This window comes from Orcinus orca, chromosome 3 (genome assembly GCF_937001465.1).
Source record: "Orcinus orca chromosome 3, mOrcOrc1.1, whole genome shotgun sequence".
Taxonomy (NCBI): Eukaryota; Metazoa; Chordata; class Mammalia; order Artiodactyla; family Delphinidae; genus Orcinus; species Orcinus orca.
In genome coordinates this window covers 108,516,432-108,529,252 of record NC_064561.1, presented here as the reverse complement: position 1 = coordinate 108,529,252, position 12,821 = coordinate 108,516,432, and the positions used below count along the sequence as shown (strand labels likewise).

At 34.1% G+C, this 12,821-nt stretch overlaps 1 protein-coding gene across 7 annotated transcripts in view; it reads right to left on the bottom strand.

Moving 5' to 3' along the window:
• Nucleotides 1-12,821, bottom strand: part of SKIC3 (SKI3 subunit of superkiller complex) — a 155,128-nt gene that overhangs the window by 50,664 nt on the left and 91,643 nt on the right. For all 7 annotated transcript variants that reach the window (XM_049707062.1, XM_049707063.1, XM_049707064.1 and 4 more), the window contains 10 exons: nt 8,954-9,094; nt 8,002-8,103; nt 7,017-7,156; nt 4,784-4,870; nt 4,589-4,692; nt 3,798-3,924; nt 2,988-3,167; nt 2,538-2,662; nt 1,356-1,609; nt 80-182 (listed from right to left, as the gene is read on the bottom strand). In XM_049707062.1, coding sequence (XP_049563019.1) covers nt 80-182; nt 1,356-1,609; nt 2,538-2,662; nt 2,988-3,167; nt 3,798-3,924; nt 4,589-4,692; nt 4,784-4,870; nt 7,017-7,156; nt 8,002-8,103; nt 8,954-9,094 — 1,363 coding nt within the window. The remainder of the gene's footprint in view (nt 1-79; nt 183-1,355; nt 1,610-2,537; nt 2,663-2,987; nt 3,168-3,797; nt 3,925-4,588; nt 4,693-4,783; nt 4,871-7,016; nt 7,157-8,001; nt 8,104-8,953; nt 9,095-12,821) is intronic.

The following is a 12,821-nucleotide window of genomic DNA, read 5'->3' as shown; positions in this document are numbered from 1 at the left end:
GATAAACAAAGCATGATTTCCTAAAATTGGCTTTATTATATAATACTAAGAAAATAGACTCATAAATAATGATACTAACCGAGTAAAATATTCCAGTGCTTTCTCTATGTAGTCTACAGCTTTTCCATCAAGATAATCAACTAGAGCTGCTTTTGCCATCATGAGATGGCATTCACCCAAACCTAAAATCAGGTAAGTTTGTAGTTGTTAAAACATGTAAAAGAAACATTGAGAATGAACATCAAATAAATTCATTGGTGTTATATTACAGCCACTTTCCAGAAAACAAAACTTAATGGTATTTTATAAAAGTTATCTTAAGCATGGTCTTGATGCATTTATTAAAGAATTCAAATGGCAGGGTTCTGCTGGAGTAAACATGTACTAAAAGATAAAAACTATCTATGGAACCTAAGAATTTCCTTGATTTTGGGCAAATTACTTACCTCTTAAAATCTTAGCTTTGAAAATGGGGATATTACCTAATAATATCTAATATGATGCTACTTGCTATCATATTACTATTTATTAGGTTGTTGTGAAACAAGATTTGACCTCTTTATATTCAAAACTATGTAGCAAACTATACTATCAAAATTAAATGAAACAGCAATTTCCTAAAGTGGCCAGTAAACATGTAATAAATGTGAGTTCTCCTTCTGTTAAGGAGTTTTATAAAAAAAATTTTTAAAAAGGGTTTCAAGGCCTAAGTTACATGTCACTTAAAACATACACTATTTCTGAATTAAACCCCCCACTGTTTCTTTAAAAAGGAAAAAGAGGGAAGCAAATATAATGAGCTCCAGGTTTTTTTAATGGTTAGAAGTAATCATTAAAAAATTAATTAAATATGGATGGTGGTGTTTTACTTTAAATTACCAAAAATAATTTGTTAAGAAGGAACAGGTATCTATAAAGGAACTAAAATTAATTTAGATAATTACAAAACAATGCAAGTTGCCTCTAAAGTTCAAAAAGTTTAAAAATGAGATTTTTAATTTACAAAGTAACTAAAAGGTATTACGATATTCTGAGAATATAGTGAATTAATTATCAAAATATGAGAGCAGGGAAATTCTTGTTTTAGAGATCTGTTTTTAGATCCCACAGCTATCATACTACTTATCTAAAAGCTAAATCTCTATCATATTACTATTTATTAACTGTTATGAAACAAAATTTCATCTTTCTATATTCAAATCTATATAACAAGCTATACTATAAACAGTTCATACCAGACACTTGCTGTTGACTAAAGAAGTCCTTTTCAAGTTACTCAATACATTTAGAAATTTATTCAAGGATTTTATACTTCAGTATCACAAAAGACAAAGGAGCTATTAAAGAGAAATTACCTTTCAAAGCAGGCACATAATCTTCTTTCTTTTTAATGATCAGCTGGTATTGCGCTACCGCCTCTTTATATTTGCCTAGGATTTGCTGTATTGCTGCAACCTTAAACACACTGTATGTGGATTCGGGGTTCAGCTCACTGGCTTTTGTGAAGGATTTCAAGGCTGTTGTATAGCCACCTCTGCTTAAATATGCCTCTCCTAATGACTCCCAACAATTGAAGTCCTTTGGGTCTGCCCTCAATGCTGCCTGTAAACTAAAATTTCAAGAAAGAGTAAGAGAACTAAAAGTAATAGAACTACTTCCATATCTGAAAGAAAAATACAAAGTAATTTAACTGAATCACACATATCCATGGTTCCTCCTATGGATAAAAGTGAAAAACCATATTTATTTAAAGCAAGTATACCTGTTCCTTTTATGACATGGGTTTTTTCATACTAAGAAATTTTATTGTAATTTTAGAATGAATAAAAACAAAATAAATTTTTGAAGAAATGCTCACCAAAATTTCTTTCCCTGGACTATGTAGGAGAACTCCAGTTTCCTATCCTACCAGAATAGGTATATATCTCAATATGCCTCATCACAGTCTATAAGCCCCCACCAAGCCTCCTACCAAAACAAAAATATGAGAGTTGAAAAATAGGAACAACAGGCATGCTTTAAATTTCTGATCAGATTCCAAAGCCATGAAAAAATTTTAAATGCCTGTATTCTAGGTATTAACATAAATCAGAACAACTTTGACTCAAACTATTTTCTTTACATGGTTCAAACCAAACTACTAAAAATGAGCTGTTCCATATGCCCTTCAAGCTGCCAGTGTCTCCCCTTCCCCAAAACAATGCTTGTCAGTGGGAGAACAACAAAGATATTAACCTTGGCTTTTTATCATTCCTTAAATTTCTACTGAGAACCTGCTATATACATGATACTATTAAGACTTCACTTCCCTGGACGGCTCTCTCCTTAACACAAGGACATCAGTTAATGCAATTTTGTAATTCCAGTGCCGTGCAGATAGTAAGAACCAATGAACCATAAATAAATTTTGCTATTTCTTCCCTCAAAATACAACCTGGTATGAGGCAACTTATAAGTTCATTTTGGATATAAATGGAGTTTAATTTAAGGAACCATTAGGTTGTCTATCAGAGGTTAAATATAGAAAGGTGCCTTACTCAGCCACTGCTTGAGAATGTTGACCAGCTTTTAAATAGTATAGTCCTCGCCTAAGCCAGGCCCATTTTGCCGCTCCAGCACTTGCCTTTTGAGTGACTGTTGTTAGGATAGCTAAGGCAGTTTCCTAAAAAGAAGAAAAGACTAGTATTAGAGATATTAAATATTATAAAAATACTGAACACTTATGTAAAGTAAACAGATATATTTTCATTTACCACTTTTGATTTTTTAAACTTACACTGGTATATACTGAACCACACTTTCAACATTAAGTAATTTAATATCTGCCAATAAAAAGAAAATTTACTCTATAAGCAGTGGCAGAAATATTTCTATAGCATCTACAAATAAAAATTAAAAAATAGCTTTCAAGTACACATATAAAAATATTTCTATTTCTATACTCAGGATTAAAAAAAAGACAAAAGTGTTTAAATTATTAGACATACCATCTCTTCAAGCTCTACACTTAAGTCAACTGCTGCAGCTCCAGATTCAGCATCAGTGTCATCTAATTCAAAAGCTTTCCTGTAACATCCACGGGCTCTGTTTCTATCTCCTACTACATCCCTGTAATAATGACCTAAATAGCAGAAAACTTTGCCCATGTATGTATCCAGTTTGGCAGCCTGAAAAATAAAAATTGATAATAACAGAATATTAAAGTTTGTTTGGATGGGTCCCTTTAAAAACACAAAAGATAAATACACAGATTTAAAAAAATAAATAAATATACAAAAATATGCCAAAACATCCTTTAACGTAAGATTTAAAGCAGACATGAAAACTGGCCATCACCGGTTACAGAAAACAAATATAAAAATACTATTTCTCTGCTAAAAGAAATGCGAAATTAGAGTTATTATTTCATCAATCTGTTTCTATGAGTCAAGATAGGAATGTAAAACTTCTAGCTGTTACACATCTAAAATATAAGAAGTTAAACACGTAGAAGTATATAAGACTCACATGGCAATAAAAGTACAGTGGAAATTACCTAAAAACAGTATTGTTTTCCAAAGGTACTGATGTCTCATTTTCTATAACACGTGTTTCTTAAATTAGTAACTTTTACATTTTTATGATTTAATTTTCTCCTTGAAAACCCATACAACATTCTCACAAAACCTTATGTGTGAGAGATGAAACACACACAAAAAAATCAGTAAAGGGTAATTTTAAGTACCTAACTTATGTGATTATTAGATTTGATTTCATAATGAATCCATTTCAACTAAGAATTAAATAGCATATGTTACCTTTAGAAAATGGGTAAGAGCCTTTGTTTTATCTTTTCTTGTTTCTTCACCCATAGACCAATATGTTAACCCAAGTTGGTAATGATATTCAGCAACTTCAGCATCTTTCTCAAGAGCTAGCTGAAAACTAAGTCACAAAAGGGAAGAAAGGAATATTCAGATAGATAGATTAAAAAAAAAATAGGAGACACCTAGTTGGAACAATCAAAGTTTGACTTATTCAAGGATGGTAAATTAGAAGCAAGTCATTACTTTAGGATATATAGATCATGAGAAAAAAAATGATTAGAAGAGGAAATCAAACTTAAAACCAAACATTATATGTGCTTACTGAACATTATGATCAGCTAATGAGATTTCAAACCCATCATGAAATTTTCTATAGTTACTGTGCTACATGCTAAATACATTTCTTAAAAATACTAAGGCTTGGGGCTCCCCTGGTGGCGCAGTGGTTGAAAGTCCGCCTGCCGATGCAGGGGACACGGGTTTGTGCCCCGGTGCGGGAGGATCCCACATGCTGCGGAGCGGCTGGGCCCATGGGCCATGGCCGCTGAGCCTGCGCATCCGGAGCCTGAACTCCGCGACGGGAGAGGCCACAACAGTGAGAGGCCCGCGTACCGCGCGTACCGCCAAAAAAAAAAAAAAAAACAAAAAAAAAAATACTAAGGCTTACAAAGATCAAATTTATGCAAAACTAGATCTTTATCAAACCCATTCATTTTGAATTTTTCAAGAAATATTAAATTAAGATAGGACTAGGTTTATGAGCAATCTAAATACATCCTTACCATTTTTCTGCTTGTAGATATTCCTTTTTGGTAAAATGAATCAAAGCCTCCAGGGCATGAGCTTCAGCTAGGTCAGGGTAAGAAGAGAGAAGGTCTTCCATAATCTATAAAGTATATATCTATCAATTCCATATCCAGATAAAAATAACTTTTAACTCAAAAAAAAAAACCCTCAGTTTAAATGAAAACACCAACCTTTGAAGCTTCATCTAATGAGCCTTTGTTCAGATAGGCCAAGCCTTTGAGAACCAAAAGTCCTGGGATATTATTTGCATCAGAAACCTAGAAAATAATTGTAAAGAATTGCTATAAATCTCCTACAACACAATGCAGCAATGTTTTGCTTTAACTAAAGAATGACCATGGTATAAAGACTTAGAGGTCCTGATTTTTATCACTATTAACACTTTCATTCTTTGCAATCTTATTAAAGAAAATTTCAAATACATTAAAAAATTAGAGAACAGCATAATGAACCCCCATGTACTTATCATCTAGTTTCAAAATTATTAGCTCAAAGCCAATCTTTTCTCATCCATACCTCCACCCATTTCACCACACTCCTGCTTAGATTACCCCAGAAATTATAGCTTTTCATCTGATAGTTTAGTATCTGTATCTAAAAAATACGTTTATTTTTAATAACATAATCATACTACCATTATAAACACATAAACAAAACCAACAATACATCCTTAACATCATCAAATAATTAACCAGTGTTCAAATTTATCAGTTGTCTCATAAAATATTTAAAGAATTTGTTTTAATCAAAATCCAAATAAGGTACATACATTTCAACTGGTGGTATGTCTCTTAAGTCTCTTTTAATCTATAGGGTTCCCTTCCATCCCTTTTTTTCTCCCTTAAAATTTAACTGTTGAAAAATATGGGCCACTTTCACAGTTTCTCAGAGTCTGGCTTGATGATTGTATTGTCATGGTATTGACATGTTCCCTGGTCCCCTGTATCTTCTATAAATTAGTAGGTCTAGACCTTTGATCTGATTCAGGTTTGATGTTCTGGCAAGAATACCTCATGTGTACTTGCACCTGGTTATGTCTAGTTGTCTTTCTTTCTTGTGATGTTAAGCAGCCATTGATCCTCAATGCCTAGATCTATTAATTCATTATGGACTGCAAAATGGTGATTTCCTAATTCTATCATTCCTTCTTTCCTTATTCGATGGCATACTTCAACAAAGAGAAATTTCCCCTCCTCTATCTATTTGATCATTCTGAGGAACAGTTCATAAAGGAAACATAGGATAAATACTTCGATTTTTTCCAAATGGTTCCTTAGCATCCTTCAAAGATTCACTTTACTGAGGATGATTTGTTGATTTTTTTTGGTATCATCATTAACACATGGATTTAAACTTAAATGATGTGCTTTAATCTACTGCAGTTACTACTGCTCAAACCATCCCCTCTTTAGCCAGTAAAAATCAATTCATGCTAGTTCCTGAGCACTTCTGACATAATTCTAATAGCCTTTTATGGTTTCATTGGTTTCTAACATTATAAGGTGTCCTGGGCTCATCTTGTACATTTTCTGTCTCAGACTTGGATTCTACCAGTTCTTCAAGGAACTTTTCATTTGGTTGTTGTTTTTGGTTAAAAAAAAAAAAAAAAAAAAGAGTATGGAAAGACCTCTCCAAAGCATTCACCCAAAACACACTATTGGTGGAAGGCAAGTATTGAGAGAAAACAAGAAAATAAGATATCTGTTCTTGAAGGATCCTGACAACTGTTTTAATTTTAAAGAAAACTATGAAATGCAAAGCCTTTTGAAACATAAAAAACAATGATTTTTTATAAAAATTCAGAACTCTGCAATATACTGAGTGATATAATTTTAATTTTACACCAAAAATAGCCTTTATCTGAAAAATATCTTTATATTGTTAAAGGCGCCATGTTGTTATAATTCATAATTTACTAGTTTTTGCTAGGGAATTTCAAACTGCTTGAATCAAAAACAGTAAGAAATCAGTTTCCTTCTTAAATATCAATCTTTCTCAGAGTGTTTTTTAAGTTGAATAAAACAAGCAACATTCTCTACCATGAAGCTACAAGTGTCCTTAATAATTCTTGTCAATAATCTATGAAATATTTTCTGGAGAGAAAAATTTAGAATACCAAGTTAATAATAATCAAGTATTGATAACCCAAGAGGGCAAAAAGAGAAAAGGAGAATAAGAGCAAGAACTAAAGAAAGAAATTGCATTATATGAAGAACATTGTAAGTACTTAAGCAAGAGGCAAACAAATAACTTTAGGAGTTTCCAAAAAGTGCAGAGGTGGTGAATTCATACCTCTAACACAAAATTTTTGTAAGTAAATATTTGTGGTAAGCAGAGAGTGGCTGATGCCTGGTTGACCGAAAACTAAATAAGGTGAAGGGAAAAATGCAATGATGAGACTACCTGATCAAGAGTACGAATTGCTTCCTCTGAAGATTCATAAGCTGAGAGTTCAATCAAAGCCTCTGCTTTCAAATGAAGACAAAGATTCTTCTGATGAAGATTGCCACCAGACACACCAAGATTATCTATGTTCTTCAGAGCTGACAAAATTAAGGACATCTGAATGAAGACAATCATATCACTTCACTTTTTTTTTTCTTTTTAAGGGTAACATATAACAAATTGTAGATATAGTAAGAATAAACTGTCAAAACAATATACATGATGAATAATTCAAAGCTAAATATAAATTCTTCCCTGAACTCTTTATGAAAATATCTGAATTTGAAACAGAATAGATCTAAATTTAAAACCTCCATCTTTACGTAACATATAATAAAACTGAACATCCTGAAACACAACAATGGCTGTCTATATCTGCTACATAATAGAGGTTAACCCTTATCCAAAGCATCTGTCACAAAAATAGCACATTAAGGATAATGGAAGGGAAAAGAAGCTGAATTAGGATGAACCAAGGTAAACTGTTTCCCAACTGCAGAGGCAAGGTCACCAGCCAGGCCAAGAGCAGTGCATCATTTCTCTGATTTCTTACCCCACACCTGACCTACGTGAGCACATGCAGATAGGCTCTACGATACCTCTCCTTGTCTATTACCTACATTGAAGGAATCAAGAATCTACATTAGAGTGAAGGTCACAGGTCACACAAGAAGCTTCCCTGTTACAAAGACAGAGCATCACCACACAAGCTTAAACTGACTTTGTCAAAATTCCAAGTGTAGGAAACCTTTGATAAATACTCATTGTTGGTTTAAAAATATAGTAGTAGACATGCACACAGACTTGGCGTGGGTTTTTTTTTAACCTCCTCAATGAAATTTAAATTAGTTGGTAACTTAAAATACAAAATAAAGCACCATTATCATTCTCCTTTAAGATGAAAAGAAACAGCCTTGGCCACCCTGGAAGATGTCAAGAATACCTTGATTGCATGAAAGAACAGCTTCCTTAGGTTTATGCATTCTGACTTGGGCTTCTGCCAGATGATACCATCCAGCTGTGCAGAGAGGGCTTTCCTTTAACCCTAAAAGGGTAAGAGTAATCACAAAATCCAAGGTTTCCATTACGACTGAGATGAATGGCACCACAATCCACTCCCCAGATCAGACTCCTCCCCGCTCCCTTGCAGTCCATATCTAATCAGTCACAAAGTCACATTGATTCCATGGCCCACCACTTCAGTTCAGACCTCCATTATCTATCCCAGATCAATGCAAGTGCCTGCCATCTACTCCAATTCATTCTCTATACTGTGGCCAGAATATTTCTAAAAATACAAATGGGATTATGAAATTCCCCTACTTAAGACTTTGCGCTGGTTCCCAGCTGCCCTTTGGATAACATGCAAACCTCTTAACAAGGTTTGCAAGGCCCCTTTCCAGCCTCAATTCTTGTCCCCTCCTGCTCCCATACTTTATTTTCAAATCTTGCTGAACGATCAGGAGTTTCCTGAACACTAGCTTTTCTCTCACCTCAGGCTATTTCAACTCTTGGCCTAAAATGCTCCTCCCGCTGCCAGGCTTGTATTTGTCATCCAGACCTCAATATGAAAGAGAGTTCATCCAGAATTGTCATACCTGATAAGACTAAATTAAAGCCTCCTAAGCATGGAGATAGCATCCTTATTTTACATGGAGATAGTATCCTTATTTTACAAACGAAAACACTGAGACACAAAGAGTTTAATTAACTTTTGTAAGGTCTTGAAATTAGTGAGTGGCAGAGTTGGAATTCAAACTTAAGCAGACTCCAGAGTATGTAAGTACATTTTTTTGCTTCTATCCTAAATATATATATTCCTTAAAGAAAGGCCCAAAGATAAACGCCTGCTAACAACTATACCTCATGTTATACGTTGCACACTGAACACTCACCTTCTGTTAAGTTCCTAACAGCACCTTCGTACTTTTTGTCTTGTAATGCTTTAATGCCTAAACCAATGAGACCTGGACCACTTTTTGAATCCATTTCCACTAATCTACAACAATACTGTTCTCCCTCATCAGTAAGGCTTCCTGGAATTAAAAGAAAAAGTTATTAGCATACATATAACAATATGTGCCAACACCTGTACACTTAAATCCCAAGAGCTGTCTTATGCATACACTTCCATATCTTGATTCCAGGAATTTGAAACTTAAATAGACCAACAAATGTAGAAAATATTAACATCTCATAAAGAAAATGATGTTCCTTCTTCTTCTTAAATACCAGAAGTAGAAACCACTTTACACACAGCAGTATGGGTAAACCGAACTTGCTGTCGTACTCAAGGGTTTCAAGCAAGAAACCTACTGCTACTTGCCACAAGGCTAAGACTCAGCCCGCTGCGTGCCACCGGGTCTCCCTTTGCTATTCAGCAATAAGAACTTTGGTTGTTAGATGAAGGAATACCTGTCAAAGGACAGTATCTTTGCCAACCTCTCTCCCTGGACAACAACGTGCTGCTAGAGATGCGGCAGCCAAGATGCCAGATGCAGTGGACTCTTCCAGCAGCCCAGAATCAAAAGACAGCCTACTCAGCAGGATACTGAACAAAGACTTAGTCACATTCTTCTTAAGTTTACATTCAAAACTTTCCTTTCCTATATAAGTTAACAGTTAGGCTTATGTAGTAATCATCCAATGCCTACATTTTGAGTTTATTTTGGTAAAAAAAATTAGTTTAGAAAACACTGTAGGTTCTGTTATACTGTATTTCCATTTTCTCCAACCTCAATCATTCTCAGAATTCCTGTTCCCAGAGAAGCACAAAAACAGGTGGAAAATATGATTTCTGTTTTGAGAATAAACTGGGACTACCATTCACGACTTTAATAAGTTGTTTAATCACATACGGAAATTCTTAAAAAGTAATTGAGACAGTAATTTACAACTTGAAGCAATAAATAAGGGGAACAAATAAAACTAATTTATCTGAAAAAGAGACCTGATGCTTTAATATCTCTATAAAACAGCCCCAAACCACATATGGAACCACTGTTTCAGTAACAGATGTCAAAGGTGAATTCTTTGCATGATACCATTTAGCTTATATATTTCAAAATATTTAAAACCAGATATACAACAATGTATATAATCCCTAAGTAATATTTTATATATTAATTTAGAAGTCCAAGTTAGCATCAAAAATTCAAAGAATTCATAAAGGCTAAACAATTAAAACTTCAATACTGTTTGGTGAAATATGAGAATAAACTGGAAGAAATACTATCTTGGTTAATAAGCCAGTAAAAAAGACACAAGCCTGATTCTAGACAAGAATTTCCCTTCCATCAATATGTTCTCACTATCGCTTCCATATATATGAATTCCAAGAATAGACATGCCTAGTTCCATACACCCTATTATCCTCCAAAAGCAAACCACTGGGGCTTCCCCCACCCCTTTTATATCCAGCGGTATTGTCTAAAGTAGATATCAAAATAACCTCGAGGACTTGTTAAAACAAAAAATGCTGAACGCTACTCTCAAAGTTTCTGATTCAGTAGGTCTGATATTAGACCTGAGAATTTGCATTTCTAACAAGTTGTCAGGTGATACTGATGCTACTGGTCCAGAGATCATACTTTAAGAATCACCAGCCTACAGTATTTACCAATACCATATACCAACTCTATTACTAGCTTTATAACATATATACCCTACCTTTGTTGCCTCTGTAGCTAAACAGTAATTTCTGAAGGGTAGGGACTAGTATAGTATCTTGTACATGTAGCCATTCATTAAATATTGTAATGATCCTTTAAAAATACCGTTATGAATTGATGTCCCAAAAGGCTTAGTCTATTAATAGGTAAAGGCTGAGAATTACTATGGAAAATTAAAAACATTCACCATTCTAAAAAAGAAAATAAAATGGCTACCAAAATTTTACCTTCGATTTCTATCCAACTGAGTCAAAACTCTCTCTTACTCCACAGAAACACAATTCATGATAGTCTATCTTGGCTATAAAAACTGCCCTTATTACAGAAAACACACCTGGGATGAAAAGAAGAAAAGCCAATCATGCATCTTTTCTAAAAAATCATCCATATTTAGGGTAACTAAAAACTGCACACAGGTGAGCAAAGTGTGAATAGGCAGATGAAAATAGTTTCCAAAAGGTCTAGGATTAACACAAAAATCTTTTAAACAAGGTATATTTTCCTAACATATTCCCCTTTGCTAACATCTGGGAGCACAATTATAAAAGCAAAAAGAGATTCGGGGAGACTATATTCACGTCTAGCCCTGGATAACATACTCTCTACATAAGACCAAGTGGCACTTAGAGGGTTTCTCTACAGTGTTCACAAAAACCATCAACAGTAATAACAACACTAGTGATCCTGTATAAAGAGACAGGAATATTCTAGCTTCAACTCTCAATCCACTTCTCCATACTAATTCTTGTTGAAAATACTACCTAAATAAATGTGGAGGATAAAACCAGAAAGGAAATAGACTTCATTGTTTTTGAATAGAAAATTGTTTATTTAACTTATCTGCTCTTTTTAACATTTAAAAGAGTCTAAGATTCCAGATTTAGTGACTTTAGAACAGTTTGTCAATATTATTTTTATTTGTCAATAAGGCAAGGTAGACTTGGAGCTGATAAACAATGTTCTGAAAAGGTTCAGAGTAGATGCTCAGTAATACCTATAAGAATTCTGTTTCCTAAAGTTTATCACAAAAAAAGGCAAGAGGTTTTTTTAATAACTAATTTATTTCTGACATCCCAAAGAAATCCAACAGTGCTGTAGAATTTTTCTTTTAAATTAACCTAGCTTGGAGGGAGAAAAACAACATGTACTCATTTTTTTATTTCCACCTGGATTTTCTAGTATTTCTGGAACAGAAAATCTTAAACTCTCTTCTGTTTGGATTTGAAGAAACAAGCTTTCTTATCCTCCTGCATTTCAGCAATAAAGCAAAACAAAATAAATCAAAAAGGTCATTTAGCATGAAATAACATTTCATCAGATGACAACTGTGAAAGCTATTCACTACTTGTTATGTGAAGCTTTATAAACTGAGTCATTTTGCAAATGAGTCTTCAAGCCTCAACATGCAAAGGAGGACAAAAGAGAATGAAATATATTTGTCCCCAGTGGAAAAGAACCCAGTGATTAACTGCTGTGAGGCAGCAAATTCTGCAGGCACTAAAGTACTCTGGGGGAGGATAGATCAGCCTTTAAGAGACCTCACAGATTTTCAGAAGTTCTTAATACATAGAAAGTTTGGCTTAAAGGAGCAATGAAAAGAAGGAAAAAAAGAAATCATTAAACACAGCTTCCTACTCTCCTACATTAACTATTAAACTTCCACCCCAAAATAATGCTTCACCTCAGAATGTACCTAAGCCTGAACTGCCCCATTCCACAAATCCTTACAACCAACATTTCAGCAGGGAAAGAAGTCTTCCTTGGAGTACCATACATGTAAATATCCACCTACCCACTCCCCTTTGCCAGGACATTTGTAATTCTGCAAAATACCCATCCCCAAACCCTCTTTGAGAATGGTGTTTTTTTTTTTCCCACAAAAATCAACACTCTCTCTAATCAATCCGATAATCCCTTTGCTATCTCTTTACTAAAACATTTTGTCAGGTACTGAATTTATGGGCAAAACTCTGCAGACTATTTGTTGAGCTTATTGCTTCTATAATTCTGTAGGCTTTTTGATATACTAGGGCATATTTACTCAACAAATCTACATTATAGGCTTATATGTGCCTATTAAGAAAACATTTGA